General features: G+C 44.4%; 1 protein-coding gene across 2 annotated transcripts; it reads left to right on the top strand.

Annotated features, from left to right (window-relative positions):
* The first annotated feature begins 2,865 nt into the window (after positions 1-2,865).
* On the top strand, positions 2,866-15,902 carry CASP6 (caspase 6). 2 transcript variants are annotated; one of them, XM_025873703.2, is made up of 7 exons: positions 2,866-3,232; positions 8,760-8,802; positions 9,337-9,483; positions 9,905-9,981; positions 11,787-11,962; positions 14,507-14,666; positions 15,278-15,902. In XM_025873703.2, exons 1-7 carry the CDS (start codon positions 3,193-3,195, stop codon positions 15,514-15,516), a joined length of 882 nt encoding a protein of 293 aa, XP_025729488.1. In that variant the 5' UTR covers positions 2,866-3,192; the 3' UTR covers positions 15,517-15,902. The 2 variants fall into 2 exon arrangements, with proteins under 2 accessions (XP_025729488.1, XP_025729489.1); XM_025873704.2 differs by having other exon boundaries at positions 3,134-3,232; positions 9,357-9,483.
* Positions 15,903-18,127: the final 2,225 nt, after the last annotated feature.

The following is an 18,127-nucleotide window of genomic DNA, read 5'->3' as shown; positions in this document are numbered from 1 at the left end:
TGCCTATGTCTTTAAAACCTTTTGACACACTTCTTCCAGCAACAGATAAGGCTGTATTCATTTCATAGGTGGAGAAACTGAGGCACCAAGAAGCTCTAAGGAAGACAGAATTGAAATAGGACAAAAGCAAACACATCTGGGACAGGCTTTCCTTCAGTGAACCTGTAAACTAGTAATATTAATTAAATAGTTGTTTTCTTAGCTTCTAATTTTCCCTAAGATGAAAATGTGGTATTTCTGTCAGTCTTTATAGAAGTACAAGATTATCAGGAAATCAAAATGTATATTACCCTGGTACAAAACAAGAATAACATCTAACAAAATGAAGACAATGGAGTCTCTGTAAGAACAACTATTTAGTAGACTGACTTCAGTAACTTTGGGGTAGAATGAAACCTATTAGGTAAGATTCTTCCACATATATTTCATTGCATTGCTCAAATTCACAGATACTACTTGCACTATTCATTTGGGTCTTGTATAATGACTTGTTATAATAATTGAAGTAGCCCCTTTTAGTTTGCTGTTTTTCCTCACGGCTTAACCTTACAAAACCAGCCATCTGCTCAAATCATAAAAGCAAGAATGAGTTAGTGTAACCAGTATACAAAAAATAACTAATAGTTACTAATAAAAATAACTAAAACTGGATCAGTAGTATCCTCTTGGCATATAAGCCATAGTGATGTTAGGGTTTTTTGCCTCAGGCTTATAGGTTTCCAAAACATCCTTTCAAGTCCCCTTGCTGACAACTTTACAAACCTTTTTTGTTCGCTTTCAACTTGTCGTAAGTGTAGGAGTCAGGATAATAGAAATCTAACATTTCTGTGACTTATATAGGGAACACCAGAAGGTTTAGTGGGGTAAACTGAAAAAAAAATGACCAAAATTTGAGGATCATCCCTGATTTTTATTCCGTATGTTTCATTTCTAGGATAGGTGACAGCTAAGACCTTCAGTTTCAGTAAGTTCTGTGAAAGGACATTTCAAGCCATCTGTCAAGTAACTTTCAGTCTTTAGGGTATCTTAATTATTTTAATAAGATGGATTTGCTTTAGATTTTTTTTTCTTCTTTGAGAAGGTAGGATTGGTAGGATTCTAATTAGTCTATGTCAGTGCACATGAGTGTGCAGTTGAATCACTGGATTCTGGCATAAAAACACCTACTGGGCCCCACCCTTAGCTCCTCATTCAGGAGATCTGATTCTATAGGTCCCAGAAGTTTGCATTTCTAGTAAGTTCCTAGATGGTGTTGATACTGTTGGCTTAGGGACCACAGTTTGAAAACTGGTCTAGGTAGTCTGCAGTAGCTAAAAATAATGTACTGAAAGCTTACTGTGGGCCAGGTACTATTCTAGAAGTTTGACAGTTACTGTCTCCAAATTTGAGTAAGCTTGGTCCCCATTTTACAGAGAAGAAATTGAAGCTGGGGGAGATTGAATTGCATTACTTGCACAATGTTTCACAGCTAAGAAAATGGTGGAGCCAGGGTGAGAATCTAGGCAGCCTGTTTTCCAGTCCTAGGCACTTACCCATTTTGTTGGGATAGCTATTGCTTTAAAATGCTAAAATCACTCATTTATAATTCTGAAATAAGTATCTCAAAATGCTTTGTACTTACGTCTTAAGATAGACAAAATCTTACTTTAAAATATAACCACATACATATGCTATAAAAATAAAATTTTCTGAGATAAGATACTTGGGGGGGGGTAACAAATTCCTTTCATCTGCTCCTTTCAGGTAAGTGGGTCAGCTGTTCCACACCTATAAAGGTAGTGTTTTCAGGACTCAAGCAGAGGAGACCCTGAAAATTAGGCAAAAGGACAGGAAGTTCTGGTGGTCAGATAACACGTTCAAACTGGATAAAGTCCAAAGTGCAAATGCTGAAATCCTGGATCTCATTCAATGGATAAATATTTACTGAGCACCTCCTACATGCTAAGCAACCGTGCCAGGTAATGGGGAAACCAAAAGAAGGCCAATCCTTTCAATGAGCTAAAGATGGTGGTAACAGAAGCCAGGCACTGTTTTAAGTAGTCATTTCACTTTATCGTTACAAAACCATATAAGGCAGAGAATGTTATTTCCTGTCTTAACTACAGAATAAGTTACTAAAATAGATTTCTGAAATACGCATACAGCGAAATGAACAGTAGTAAATGGCATGGGATGAGGAAAATCCTGATTTCATATTCTTGTTAATGACCGCGCACACGTGGGAAAAGTTATCACGTTAAATTTTATTTTTCTCTCCCCAATAGGGTAATATTTAGACGGATTTCTTATACTTATTTTAATGTATTAGAAATGATGCCTTAACACATTTTTCTCAGTCTGAAGATGGTTACTTTTTAAATGACAAGGCCCAGAGAAGTTAGAAAAGATGAAGCCACCTTTTCATCCGAACTTGAGTTGTTCCTTGAAGCAAATTTACACAATAGCCAACCACCCCGTAAGGCGGAGCTCGGTTAAATGCAGCCTTGAGCTCCCCGCCGCGCCCAATTAGCGCACTGTTCGGGCATTTTATGAGTGAGGACAACAGGCTCTGGCTCTACAAATCTTCACCTGTACACTCCTAAGTTCGGGATCCGAATTTCTGCATGATTGCTTCCCTGAATTAACTTTACCTATGAAAGCCAGACTTAAATCCTAGGGTTGCCTCCAGTTTTACTTTGCCCCAAATTCCCCAAAGAGAATTTAAGAGAAATCATTACAGGTCCAATAAAGTAACCGTCCCTGGGGAAGGACTGCCCGTGACACAGGAAAACACTACACCCTCCACCTTGGAGGCGGTCGGGAAGCGCGAGCCCTGGAGGCGGGGCCGGCGAGCACTTGGCTCCGCACAGGTGCTCTGAAACAGCCCGCCGTGTCTCCTCGGGGTGGCAACCGGCATAACCCGAGGGCCGGGCTCGTCTCCAGGCGCCAGGCGGACGAGACCGCGTCCCTCGGCCCTCCCCGGGCGCTCTGGGCCCTGCGAGCTCCGGAGTGAGGGGCAGGAGCCTGAACTCGGCGGGCAGGAGGCACCGAACCGAGGCGCGGCTCCCACCCACTCCCAGGACGGCCGGCGCCAGGCCGCGGGCCGTGGACGGCGCGAGGGCGGAGGCGGCGGAGGAAGGGGCGGGGGCTTGCGGGCTCCGGGCTGCAGGAAGGGGAGGCCGCCTGGGCGTCGGCGCTGCGCGAGGGGACGCGATGAGCTCCGGGCCGCAGCTCCGGGAGGCTCCCCCTGCAGGTAGGCCGAGGGGGCGGGGGGGGGGCGCGCGGCCCCGGAGAGCTTCCCAAGGGCGGCGCGGGGCGCGCGGGCGGGAGGCGAGACGCGGGCTCTCTCTGCTGAACGGCCCCAAAGAGTTGCGGGTCTTGGAGGGAAGCGCTCAAGTCCGGTGGGGGCAGCTTGTCAGCTTTTTGGTCTAGAAAACCAGCCCAGAGCTTCGCCGCCGCTCGGTGCGGCCCCGGGTAGCGGCGCCCGGCGCTGGGGCGTGCCCCGGCCGCCTTTGTCCTCAGGGCGGTTGGTTATCCCTTTGCAGACGTCGGGCCATTAAACCTTGGAAGGCTGGCCAGGCCGGGGCTGGCGCCCCCCCCCCCCCGCACCTGCTCTTTTGGAACTTTCGGAGGGTGGATCTGGTTTTGTTTTCTACTCGTGAGTTAAAAGTAAAAAGAAGTGGTTGCATGCATCATGGAAGCATAACCAGCCCGCAGGAGCGCCCGACAGGGGCCCCTGGTTATGCCCCTACTTGGGGACAAAAACCAGGCCTTGGCGGGCTGGGTAGCCCCAGTGTCTCTCCCACATCCACGACTGTTTGTGGATTTGAGTTGAAGCCACATCTTTCTCTACAAAATAATCAACGTCTAAACGTACGTTTAGAACTTTCTTCCCTGTCACTTACTAATTATATCACTGATAGCTTTAGAAACTTGGAGCCTGGCCATAGTAAAAAAAAAAAAAGAAAGAAAGAAAAGGTTGAAACTAGCGGTTGATGCAGAATACCTTTTTTCAGAGCTTTTTGTTTCTTGCTCCATGAAACCAGGCTTGCCCCTGAGGCAAGTTGTAGGAAGTCACCTTGGCCGTTCAGGGAGTGGCCTTGCCCTGGACGGACTGGGCAGGGTCCGGTGGCCACTCCCATTTTGGATTCCGTGGTGACGGGTTGGGCAGCAGGGGCAGGGCTCCAGGATGCCCACCACTAGTCAGGGCACTTGCCCCTCTATTCTCTTTATCTCATTGCTTTCCTTCTCCTATCTGCGTCCTTCTTTTTCTCCACCCCACCCCCTTTTTAGTGTGTTCTAGGCCCGACATAGCTTACTCAATATAGGATTATTAAACAGATTTTTGATAAGGGAATATAGGTGGGTTTTCATAGGTACTGCAGTGAATGAAGACGATGACCGTGGTTAATGGAGAAGGTTGGAGAAATGAACACTTAGTTTAGGAAGGGAGCTGGCCTGTCTGGTAGGAGGGGTTTAACTTGGTGACCAGAGTGCAGAGATTTGGAGTTTCCAGGCGGACCTGGCTTTGAATCCCAGCTCCACTGCAGTGCTGTTGGACAAGCCTGGAGTACTCTGTCTCTGCCTCACGGGCTGTGGAGCTGAGATTGAGAAAGTCTGGAGTGTCAGTCCCTCAACAAATGTGCGCTGGCAGGATTATCTGGAGGCATTATCAAATTAAGGAGAGGAGAAAAAAGAAGTGATTAGTTTTGTAAAAATTAAACTGGTTCGAGGAGCAAAGAGATGGTAGGTGCATCATGGTGAAAAGGAAAATTGCCTAAATCAGAGAGGCAAGGAAAAGTGAAAAGAGGTCAACAGACAAGTTTAATGACAGAACCATTTTTGAGAAATAGATTGCAGATGCATAGGAATTTACAAATCTGTTATTTACAAGGTATCTCCCTTGAAATTTACTTTTCCCATGAAGACAGAACCCTTTACCCTTGTAGGCAGTTCATTTGGATTTCTGCCATGTAATGATGATACGTGTTAAGTGTGCCCTTCCTGAAAGTTTGTCTGCTGGGGACATACAGTCTATAGAGTGACCACAGCGGAGTCACGGTGTATTATGTAGATGGAACCTGGGTCAAATATATCAACTCCAGTACAGTTTTGGAACTTAGGTTCTAACTGCTGTGTCCATCGCTTTCTGTTCTGATTGAACAGACTGCTAGAATAGAACCTGGCCATTGACTAGCTCCTGCGGGAGGCAGGGTGCACGCTAATATCAGAGTGGGCTTTGAGATGGCAAGGGTCCGAACTAAAGTTCTCAGAGCCCAGTTTCTTTCCGCATCCATGGTGTTAACAGTAACAACAAAACACTCTTTAAAAATCCCTCAGAGATTGCCATATCTGTTAACTTTGAATGTTATTTTAGGTTATCTGGAGCTACCTGAAACTAGCTATCTTTCCTATATCCAGAGGTCACGTCTAAGCTGAGGGCAGGGTTTGAGACCATCCAGATGCACAGCTGAAATTACACCTGGCCAGGAGGAAGGGTGCAATTCCTTCCTTAGACTATAAAAAATGAGTATTTTTCTTTTGCATGGATGTTATTTATTTACATATCTGTGTCCTATATGAGCCTGAGAGAAACTCAAGGACATTTCTCATGTATATAAAAAATGAATTTTAAAGACCCCCCTGATCAAGTGTCCATCTCCCAATGCTTTCACCCTTGATGACTTGAGTTAGTTTGGTGACCGGCCATTTGGCACAGCTGCCATCCGCTACACTTGATGCCTTCAGCTCACGAACCGATGTGGAGCAAAAGCCAGAAGAGGTGAGCTCCTGGGTCCGCTACTTTGTGCGCCATGTTAGAGATCAGTGCTTTCTTAATTGGGCAGGTTTTGGGGGAATGAATGAGGGGACTGTCCTTCACACGGGGATTGAATGTGTTTAGTTTGAGATGTTCTATTTCTTTATCATTATAACTGGTTTAAAGATAAAGAGGTGAGGTTATTAAAAGGAGGTGGATCCTGGACCACTTTTGAAAATGGAAGGAGAGAAAATTCCTCTGCCTTAGTAGAGCAGTGTGGGGGGTAGAAAGTAATCCCAGTATTTGGGGTGTGCGGTAGGAAGTATTCAGGATAGAGCAGTGTGGGGAGGGAGAGGACGTTTCCTGGGTAGAACGGTGTGAAGGAGGAGGTCTCCCCAGAAGAATGGTGTATGCAGTGAGGAAGTATCCCGGGTGAAGCAGTGTCTGGTAGGAAGTGTCCTAGTAGGTGTGTGCCAGGGAAGTATCCCAAGTAGTGCACTGTCTTACAAGGCAGATTCCCTGTAGAGCAACGTGGGGAGTGGGATCTCTGGGAGAGCGGCGTGTGGAGTAGGGGCTATTCCAAGTAGAATGATGTGTGGAGCAAAAAGTATCCCAGTAAAGCAGGGAGTTCAGAGGGCAGTATCCCCGAGTAGAGGGAGTCTGAGTAGGAAGTACTCCCCAGTAGAGCAGTGTACGGAGCACAGGGTACCCCGACAGGGGCGTGCGGAGCGGGAAGTACGCCCGCAGCGGCACGTAGACTAGGAAGCGCACTTGGCAGAGCAGGGAGTGAAGTAGGCGGTCTCCCGGGGGAGCCCTGCGCGTGTGTGCAGGAAGGAAGGGCGCCCGCACGGAGGAAGTGTGCGGGGCGGCCGGGGCGGCCATGGCTGGTGGGAAGTGCCCCGTCGCCCCGCAGAGAGGCGAGCGCGAAGGAAACTGCCCTTGGGTAGAGCACAGTCTTGGCAGGAAGCGTTTCCCGTCGCACACAGTGTGGAGGAGAAGTATCCCAGGTAGAGCAGAATGTGGAGACGGGGTCCCGGGGAGCACGAAGAGTGTGCCATCCCCTGCAGAGCAGCTGTGGTGTAGAAGTTTCTGTGTAAAGCAGTTTGTGGAGTAGGAAAAGTAGGGTGTAGCCTCAGGTGGGCAGCTTGTGGAATAGAAGTATCCCCGGTAGGAAAGTGCGTAGAGAAGGAAGTGTCCTTCACAGAGCAGGGCCTGGAGTGGGCAGTATTCTGGGTAGAGTAGGTCATGGAGTAGGAAGAGTAGAACATACTCCTCGTAGAGTAGCAGGTGTCCCGGGTCGATCGATGTGTGAATGGTAAGCCTTTCAGTAAAACAGCGCCTGAAGTACGAGGTAACCTTGGTAGAGCGGCGTGTGGGTGACCGCGGATCACCCATAGAGCCGGGTGTGGGGCTGGAGGGGTCCCCCAGAGAGCGGCTGGCTTTAGGGGGTATACAGGGAGAGCAGTGCGTGGGGCAGGAAGGAAACCTGGGAGACGGAGGATGCTTTAGGGAGGCTGCTCTTGACTCCACAGGTTTGGTATAAAAATCACCTTGTGAAAAATGCAGATTTCCCTTCGCCGGGGATTCTGATTCTGTAAATCTGGGTTGGGATCCAGGAATGGACATTTTATCACCCAGGCCAGGAACTGATGCAGAAATCGATGAGAAAAACTGAGTTGGGGTCTCCTGGACAGCAGAGGGCCTTTGTGGAGTCCTGGCTCGATGTGGATGCTGCGTGGATTCCAGGAGGAATAGGCCGAAAGTGACGGTGAAGGGCACGGAGTTGAATTCCAGCCTCTCCCTCCCGGGGCAGATTGCTGTCGGTGAGGGGGTGTGAGGCTAGAAGAGTCGGGTGTCGGGGAGAGAAGGGACCCTCCTGGTTACAAGGTGATGGGTGGGAGGGTCTGTCGTGCTTCCTTCGGTGACTTCAAGGGAGAGGAGCTTCTGGCTATACTGTTAATAATGTTAATAACCATCCCTTCCCTTCCCTCCCCTCTGGGCTGTTACCTTTATGAGGTTAAAAACAGAGTCATAGGTGTCTGGGCCTTTATTGTAGAAGATGCTGGACTGTGCTGTCCAGTACAGAAGCCACTGTCCACGTGTGGTTATTGAATTGAATTAAAAATGGAGTTCCTTAGCCACACAAGCCCCATTTCAGGTGCTCAGCAGCCACCCGCGGCCGTGGCTAGCATACAGGACAGCACAGGTGCAGAAGGGTCCAGTGAAGGGTGGCCCAGAGGGTGGGGAAGTCTGATCACGGGTCGGGAACAGAGGGTCCCCATCATGGGATGGGTTGTAAGTGCAGATGTGTCATTTGGGAGATCTAAAATTTAAGCCTTTGCCCTTGGCCCTTCCCTGCTCCAAACTTCAACTTCTTCCAGGTCATAGGGTAATCCAGTATTATCCACACACTCTGTGTCAGTTTTCCTGTGTTTTTAATTCCTTCTCAGTTACAAGGAATATCTGTAAAAACAGTTTCTGCAGAACAGTTCCATATTGCATTTGTGTTGGTCCATAATCACAGAACTGTGTTACTGTAGGTATATTTTGCAATGAATGCATTTGCATAGTATTTTCTCCATTTCTCTTGATAATGCTTTTTCCTATTTTTTCAAATAAGACTTCAGGGTGAGAAAGAATTGAGCTGTTAATTTATAGTTCACTTATTATTAAGCAGTTTCCCTTCCTTTTTCTCGTTCTCATATACTTTTTTTTTTAAGATTTTATTTATTTGACAGAGAGAGACGCAGCGAGAGAGGGAACACAAGCAGGGGGAGTGGGAGAGGGAGAAGAAGCAGGCTTCCCGCCGAGCAGGGAGCCCGACGCGGGGCTCGATCCCAGGACCCCGGGACCATGACCTGAGCCGAAGACAGATGCTCAACCACTGAGCCACCCAGGCGCCCCCATATACTCTGAGTTTTAAACCAAGCAAAACTTGAAGGGCTTAGAGTGTGGGAGGCCTGCTGTGTTTTACTGCAAGTCAAAAAGTAAATTAACAAAATTCAACTTTTTTTAAAAATAGGTGAGGAACAAAACATGACAGAAACGGACGCCTTCCATAAAAGGTAAAAATGTGCACTTTCCTAATGAAGGCCTCTTCCTTTGCCGATCATGATCAGTCTACAAGAAGCAAGAAGGGCACCAGGGAGCGAGTAGAGCTGAGAAGCGCACGTGTTAGCACTGGGACAGGGGGCTCGTCGACCTGCGTACTGGTTGCTGCCCTTGGTGGTTTCCGGACCTAACAGTGCTGTTCAGAATATCTAGTAACTGGTGTGGTGCGGGCCCTGGAGCCAGAGCTGGGGCCTGGGCAGGCTGTTGTCCCTGGTTCCTGGATCCTGGAGAAAAGACGCCCCTGGAAGGACTGGGGGTCAGGGTGCTCAGGATGGCTGCCGTTTACCAATCAGTACAGAAATATTTCGGGGTTTTCTTTAGCACTATGGCCGTGAGGCTTTCCCAGCACACAGCAGAAGCGTGTCAGCCTGGTAGATGAGGCGCAAACAGCAGACCTTTGTCTACCTTCCACAATGATCTTGGGCTTGGAGGAGCTCATTGTTCAATAGGACTTAAAGTGATTGTTGTTTAAAACTTTTCATTAACAGTGAAATATTTGATCCGGCAGAAAAGTACAAAATGGACCACAAGAGGAGAGGGATTGCTTTAATCTTCAATCACGAGAGGTTCTTCTGGCATTTGACGTTGCCAGAAAGGCGGGGCACCAGCGCAGACAGAGACAATCTTAGACGCAGGTACTAGTTTTATCTCCATGTCAGGAGAACAGGATATTTAAGTGATACTTCTCAAAACTTGTCCCTGCTGAGGAAATAACAGAGCAAGAGTACCTGAGGCTATGCCTCACTTGGGCACAGGGTCCCTTGAGAACTTGCCTGAATTTTCTTCCTAACCCTCTTCTGTTAAATATTAACAGGCTCTGCATCGTTACATGTATATTTGCATAGCAGATGGCAACGTTCTAACTTGAATCAGTTATGAGTAAAACCTTTCCCACTGTGGGTGATCAAGGAAAACCATCATTGTCATCTTTCATTTTTTCTTTCCCCCTAAAGGTCAATTTATAGGTCATAAAAACCTGTATAGACGTACTCCTAGTAAATATGGGTATGTGACAACTTTGAGTAGCTCCTAAGCTAATATCCAGTTTATCACCAGGTTTTCAGAACTAGGATTTGAAGTGAAATGCTTTAATGATCTTAAAGCAGAAGAACTACTGCTCAAAATTCATGAGGGTAAGTAGTTTCCTGTTTATCTTCTGAGGGGATTGAGCATCCTATCTATAAAAGCATCCAAATAATTAACTGTGTTGTAAAAAAGTCTTAGCAACTAATTTAGCGTGGGTTACAGGTTTGGTTGTGCCTCTCTGCTTGGATGTTACCCACCAGATTCAGAGACTCTTGCAAAGTATTATGCCTCCAGTTTTTATTTAGCATATACCACTCATTACAATCTGTTATTCTAGAAATGAATGAAATGACCTTCTCATTTGGGAATTAAAAGTCTAAAATGCAAATACTACAAATGCTGGGCAGTCATGTTTTAATTCTATGAAATATTTAATTCGTGGTCATAAATTATATACAAAGATCAGTAGAAGCTGTTTTTATATGTTAAGATTTTTATCTTGGTATAATTTTTTACTGGTTTCAAAATATTAAAAAATATTAATTGTGGATTTACAAATATTGTCTCTGAGTTTCTACATCACTGTGCAGTAGGTAATCTAACTTACGTTTATCATAATTACTGCGTGCCATCGGTTTTCAAGTCATTTGCAATGGACTATTATATTTATGTATTTAAACTGCAGAGCTTTTTAAAATTTGAGGGGTAACTGAAAAATATCAGTTTCAGGTACAACAATGATTCAGTATTTGTATACATTGTAAAATGTTCACCAGTGTCCTTACCATCTGTCACCTTACAAAATTACAAAAAAAAAAATTGTGATGAGCATTTTAAAAATTTAGCCACTTTCAAATATATAATATAGTATTATTATAGGTGCTATGCTGTATATTAATATCCCCAGGACTTATTTTATAATGTAAGTCTGTACCTTTTGATCCACTTTATCTTACCTACCAGCAACCACCAATCTGTTCTCTATCTGTAGGTTTGGTTTTTTTAGATTCCACATATAAGTGAGATCATATGGTATTTGTCTTTCTTGGATGCCCTTAAAATCCATCCATGTTGTTGCAAAGGCCAAGATTTCCTTTTTTATGGCTGAAGAAGAATCTAGTGTGTGTGTGTGTGTGTGTGTGTAGATCCCATTTATATCCCATTTTCTTCCTTCCTTCATTCACTGATGGACACAGGTTCTTTGCACATCTTGGCCATTGTGCTTCAGTGTACATGGGGGATGTAGGTGTCTCCAAATTAGCGTTTCCGTTTTCGTCAGTAAATACCAGAAGTGGAATTGCTGGATCATATATGGTAGCTCTATTTTTAATTTTTTGAGGAACCTCCATACCAGACTTCTTTAACCTGTAAATCATTTTAACTGGCTGCTTAGCAGGTTTTCTGCTTTGCTTGCGGTCAGTGCTGCAGCTGTAGAGTGAAGCCGGCATGCTCACTGGAGGTACAGCAGCCCCCAGGAGCCCCTCAGCAGCACTCCCCCCAAAGTAGTTGCGGGGGCTTTCCAGTTGGCCCTCAGAAGCTCTCTGCTCAATGACACTTTTATTGCCACAATCATCCCATTATGTTTCCCATGTCACTGTAGGAAAGCTAATGAAATTTGTTCCAACTCTTTGAACTTTTAATAGGTTTTTAAAAATCAGATACAGACACCAAAACAAATTATGTAATATATGGTGATTAACATAACAATAAAAAATTAAAAAAAATCAGATACAGTATGGTATAAATTATTCTGTTTGAATAAAGACTAGGTTGTTTCATTACATTTTACATTTATTGTAATAAATTTTCCTCCTCCATCATTGTAACTTTATTCTCATATTAATAAACTGAATTTTTATATGTACATAATAAACATCTTCATTTCTCTGTGAACTTTTGGTGGCCTTTATAGCGTCAACCGCTAGCCACACAGATGCCGATTGCTTTTTATGTGTTTTCCTGAGTCATGGCGAAGGCAATCACATTTACGCATATGATGCCAAAATTGAAATTCAGACACTGACTGGCTTGTTCAAAGGAGACAAATGTCAGAGCCTAGTTGGAAAACCCAAGATATTTATCATTCAGGTAAGACTGATTATATTACAATCTTAATTGTAAAGTCCATGGTTTTGCACATGTGATTATAAAGAACTAAAGCCAATTTTGAAAGTAACTCTCCAATAATTGGAAAGGCCTTTTGGCTTCCCAGCCAATCAGAGTTGCAATTAATAGTAATTTCTATTAGTAGTAATTCCTTCTTAACAAGGAATAAATAATAAAGGTTATCAGTTTATTAATAGATTGACATTTGAAAGGACTTAAAATACCCAATGTGCCACACTCCGGCCGGGCCCAGCATCAGGTGCAGCTACCAGAGGAAGGGTCTCTGTTGGAAGAGACTGTGCAGGGAGGCCAGTGGGTACCTTTTCCCCTCAGCCAAACTGGTATTAGGGATAAAAATATGTTTGGCCCTGAAAGATCTCATTTGGCACATCAGTAAGGAATCAGAACAATGTTCTAGTGCAGCAGTTCTGTATTTCCATGAACAGCATGGGGGCATGGCCACATTCCACCTGCCATAAAGCCTTGAGAGGAGGGAGCAGGGGGTCTCTACGAAGTTAAGGATGATCCATCGTTTCTTGTTGGGACAACTGCCTTGGAGTATCCATCACATACGGTGGAGTTACAGGTCTAGAACTTAAGACAGGCAGCCTGGGTTGAAGAAATACATCTGAGAGTGATGAGGAGATGAATGGTAATGGCAGCCACGGGAGTAGATGAATTTACAAGTATCAAGTATGGCTTGAAAGACGAGGGCAAAGCAGAACTGAGGGACAGCGTGCACAGAGGAAAGATACTGAGGAGGGCGGCCCAGCGAAAAGGGGAAAAATCAGGGAAAATAATGACATGACTGCTTCATGAAAAGAGCAGCCAGCCCTGTCAGAGACAACAGAAATAACTAGCGAGCTACTACGCAGGGATAGTCACAAAGGAGGAAAATGTTTTGCCCAGTTATTTCTCTGTGCCTCCAAGTCTTCATCTGTGAAAGGGGATAAAAGAGCACTGCCTCATGGGGTGGCTGTGAGGATGAACGACCTAACAAATGAACACACTTGGAACAGTGCCCAGCACACGCAAGCCCTCCATAGAGGCTGGCTCTCAGCTGACTGCAACTGAGTTGGCAGGTGAGAGCATCAGATTCTAGGTGTTTTACAGGAGACAAAGGAAGACAGTGGAAAGTAAGCTCTGAAAAGAAGCCGAATATAAGATTAAAATCTCCCTGTAAAAATGGAATATTAGGGATCTTTAACTGAAATCACTCACGACTTTTTTCTTTCAAAGCTTGTAAGTCTTGGCAGCACTTTCTGCCCTGATCCTTTCTCCGTGCTTTATTTATTTATTTATTTTTTAAGATGTATTTATTTATTTTGAGAGAGTGAGAATGAGAGAGAGAGTACATGAGAGCGGGGAGGGTCAGAGGGAGAAGCAGGCCCCCCGCCGAGCAGGGAGCCTGATGCGGGACTCGATCCCGGGACTCCAGGATCATGACCTGAGCCGAAGGCAGTCGTTTAACCGACTGAGCCACCCAGGCGCCCCTGTCTCCGTGCTTTAATAGAACCACCTTTTGCACAATAAATAAGTAGATAGCTTATAACTCTTTAAGCATTTCAGAATGAGGGTTGCATTTAAAATACCACCACCGAATCTTATTAGGTCATCGTATTAAGTGCACTAGGTCTGCCAGAACAAAGTACACAGCCTGGGTGGCTTAAACAACAGACACTCGTTTTCTTACAGTGCTGGAGGTGAGAAGTCTGATATCAAGGTTTCAGGTCTCCTTGGCTTGGACGTGGCTGTCTTGTCCCTGTGCCTTCACATGGTCTTTCCTCTGTGCATGTCTGTGTCCTCATCTAAGACACCAGTGATAGTAGATTAAAATCACAATAGACCTCCTTTTACCTCCGTTACCTTCTTAAAGGCCATTATCTCCAAGTACAGTCACATTTGAGATACTGAGGGTTAGGACTCCTACATATAAATGGGAGAGGGTGACAAAAATCAGCCCGTAATGGTCATTTAAGAGTAGAAATTATGTCAGCCCTTGTGTGAGTCCGGATTAGCGGGTAAGAATTTTGAGACTTCCCTCTAAAGCACGAGCAAAAAGAAAGGCCACAGTGAAAGATGTCTCCATGGGTTAGGTGGTGTCCTTTTGACAGTTTATGGCAGCAGCTGGGCAAGCACAACCCACTCGGGGCATGGATTCCCTGGTTCACTAGTAACACTAGGCAAAGACCATAGCTTTTAAATAAGAGGTGCATCTTGGTGCTATGGCGTGGTTATTAATCCAGAAGAAACTTTAAAACCACAGAGGCTTTCTCCTCCATAGCATACGTTTCAATCAACACAATTTGGTGTACAGTTGAGGATGCCAGGTTTTTTTTTTTGAAAACATTAATTAAAGGTAGGCAAAAGCGGTCAGCTTCATTTGCTCCGAAACTGGACATGGTTTCCGAAGTACCTATAAAGTGGCTTGGGTTGCTGCGAAATGACACATTCACAGTAAACACGAAGCACTGGGAAGAGGAGAGTAGGTAAGACAGGAAAGTGGGTTTCCTCCTCGTCTCCTAGGCGTGTCGGGGAGACCAGCACGACGTGCCCGTCATTCCTTTGGACGTAGTGGATCATCGGACGGACCAGCCGGAGGCCAACATCACCGAGGTGGATGCGGCCTCGGTGCACACACTGCCTGCCGGAGCCGACTTCCTCATGTGTTACTCTGTTGCAGAAGGTGGGTGGGTGTTTAATACAAACAGAACTGGCTTCCCTGACTTGACTGTACGTTTCACCTGAGATTAAGACTGGTGTTTCTGTCAGATACCGCGATTTGATCCTGAAGTTCAGTCTTAGAGTTCTCTGATCACATGGCACAGGGTGATCTCTGAAGTGTAGAGTGACTTAGAGAAAAATCATTCCTGAGAACCATGTTAGGTTATAAGTTATATTGAATATGAGCTGCCTGTTACCAGTTGATTGTGACAGTGTCATGATAACATTCCTGGAAAGCTTTGTTGAAAATACTTCCACTACCATGTTCCTTGCTTGTGCAGCAAACTATATTTTTCTTTCCAATCTCGTGTCAGAATCACTGCCTGGTTCCTGTGGTCTTGGGCATTTTTAGGAAATGGAGGAAACTACATAGAATTAACCCCATTTTTATAAAACTATATAAATGAATCCCTTTTCCCATATGAGACTAGTCAACCGAGAAAACTTCTGAAACCGTCAGGGGCACATCTTAAGGATTCAAGAATTTTTGAGCACTTATATTTCTGTAGTGGTGCATTATAAACTCAAAGTAACTGAAAGCCAAAACACCCTGCCCTTTTCCTTCCTTTTTAGGTTATTATTCTCATCGGGAAACTGTGAATGGTTCATGGTACATTCAAGATTTGTGTGAGATGCTGGGAAAATTCGGCTCCTCTTTAGAGTTCACAGAACTCCTCACCCTGGTGAACAGGAAAGTTTCTCAGCGCCGAGTGAACTTCTGCAAAGACCCAAATGCAATTGGAAAGAAGCAGGTTCCCTGCTTTGCCTCAATGCTAACTAAAAAGCTGCATTTTTTCCCAAAATCTAAATGATAGGAACTATTTTGTTTTATGTATCTATATTCAAAACAGATTTTATATCTTTTTATATCAGTAAATATCACTAGGTTGAAATTTATGATACAGCAATTTAAAATGTCTTAAAGGTTTAACGAGAACTTTAAAAAATAGTTCATATTGGTATTAGACATGGTGAAAGGGTTTAATATATGTGAAATGAAATCCTCAGGGAATTACTATAAAAATCCATAAGCATTTGTAATACTTGATTTTTATAGTAAATCACAAAGTTACTCAAAATACCTTGCTGATTTAACTTGTATTTTGTTAGGGTTTTTTATAAAAGTTTTATAATGTTTTTAAAGGTTTTTGAAACCCAAGAATTAGTTGTTTTCCCTTAATAAAATATTTGAAATTCATTTTTTCTAATTCACATTCATTTGTATAATTCAGAGTAGATTTGTTTTACTTGGTCATACAAGTTGATCTACATATGGATTTCCACTTTTTAAAAAAAGATTTTATTAGAAATCATGAGTGGGGATGGAGGGGCCACATGAGAGAGAAGCCGACTCCCTGCTGAGCAGAGAGCCCGATGCAGGGCTCCATCCCAGGACCCTGAGGCCATGGCCTGAGCCAAAGGCAGACGCTAAACTGACTGAGCCACCCAGGTGGCCCTGGATTATCACTTTTTATACAGGACTTCAACTCTCACATTAAAAAAAAAAAAAAAAAAAAAGGCTTTTTGGAAAGATATACCATGATCATGGATTAGAGGAATTAGTATTATTAAGATGTCCATACTTCCTAAACGATCGACAGATTCAGTATCATCCCTATGTAAATACCAATGGCATTTTTCACAGAACTAGAGGAATCCTAAAATTTGTATGGAACCACACAAGACTCCAAATAGCCAAAACCATCTTGAGAAGAACAAAGCTGGACGTATCACGCTCCCTGATTCCAAACTATAATACAAAGCAATAATAATCAACAATATGCTACTGGCACAAAAACAGATTAATGAAACAAAATAGGGAACCCACAATCAAATAATCTTTGACAAAGATGGCAAGAACAAAGGGGGAGAAGACAGTCTCTCAAAGGGGCATCTGGGTGGCTCAGTCAGTTAAGTGTCTGATTCTTGGTTTCAGCTCAGCTCATAACCTCAGGGTCAGGGGATCGAGCCCCAGTCGGGCTCTGTGCTTAGCATGGAGTCGGCTTCAGATTCTCTCTCCCTCCCTCTCAGTCTCCCTCTCTCTTTCCCAAATAAATAAATAAATAAATAAAATCTTAAAAGAAAGTCTCTTCAATAAATGGTGCTGGGAAAACTAGACCACTTCTTACACCATATGTAAAAATAAAATCAAGGGTCCCTGGGTGGCCCAGTCGGTGAAGCGTCTGCCTTTGGCTCAGGTCATGACTCCAGGGTCCTGGGATCAAGCCCCGCATCGGGCTCCCTGCTTAGTGGGGAACCTGCTTCTCCCTCTCCCTCTGCCTGCCACTCCCCCTGCTTGTGCTCTCTCTCACAAATAAATAAATAAAATCTTTTAAAAATAAAATCAAAGTGGACTGAAGACTTGAATGTGAGAACTGAAACCATAAAACTAGAAGAAAATATAGGGTAGTTAGCTCTCATCACTGGTCTGAGTACCCGCCCTCGGGCAAGGGCAACAAAAGCAAAAACGGACTATATCAAACTAAAAGCTTTTACACAACAAAGGAAACCAACAAAACAAAAAGGCAACCTACTGAAAGGGAAAAGATATTTACAAATCAGGTTATCTGATAAAAAATACTGAAATTATATAAAGAACTCATTCAACTCAACACCAAACAACCCAATCTAAATAAAAAATGGACAGAGGACCTGAATAGACATTGTTCCAAAGGAAGAATACAGATGGCCAACAGACACATGAAAAGATGCTCAACATCCCTCGTCAGGGAAATGCAAATCAAAACTACAATGAGGTATCACCTTCACACCAGTCAGCATGCCTAGTATCAAAAAAAACAAATTCCAACCGTTGGTCAGGATGTGGAGGAAAGGCAACCCTCCTGTACTGCTTGGGGGAATGCAAACTGGTGCAGTCACTATGAAAAATAGCATGGAGGTCCCTCAAAAAATGGAAAATACCGTATGATCCAGTAATTCCACTATTGGGGTTATCAACACAAAACCACTAATTTAAAAAAAATATGTGCACCCCGGGGCGCCTGGGTGGCTCAGTCGTTAAGTTGTTAAGCATCTGCCTTCGGCTCAGGTCATGATCCCAGGGTCCTGGGATCAAGCCCTGCATCGGGCTCCCTGCTCCACAGGAAGCCTGCTTCTCCCTCTCCCACTCCCCCTGCTTGTGTTCTCTCTCGCTGCATCTCTGTCAAATAAATAAAATCTTAAAAAAAAAATATGCATCCCTATGATCACTGCATTTTTTTTTTTTAAAGTTTTTATTAATTTATTTGACAGAGCCGCAGCAAGGGAGGGAACAGAAGCAGGGGGAGTGGGAGAGGGCGAAGTAGGCCTCCCGTGGAGCAGGGAGCCCGATGCAGGGCTTGATCCCAGGACCCCGGGATCATGACCTAAGCCGAAGGCAGACACTTAATGACTGAGCCACCCAGGCGTCCCACTGCAGCATTA

The sequence above is a fragment of the Callorhinus ursinus genome, unplaced genomic scaffold (assembly GCF_003265705.2).
Source record: "Callorhinus ursinus isolate GAN/ISIS: 27379988/994484 unplaced genomic scaffold, GSC_fseal_2.0 scaffold4, whole genome shotgun sequence".
NCBI lineage: Eukaryota > Metazoa > Chordata > Mammalia > Carnivora > Otariidae > Callorhinus > Callorhinus ursinus.
The sequence above is the reverse complement of the archived record's forward strand: the minus strand, read 5'-3'. Positions and strand labels throughout refer to the sequence as shown.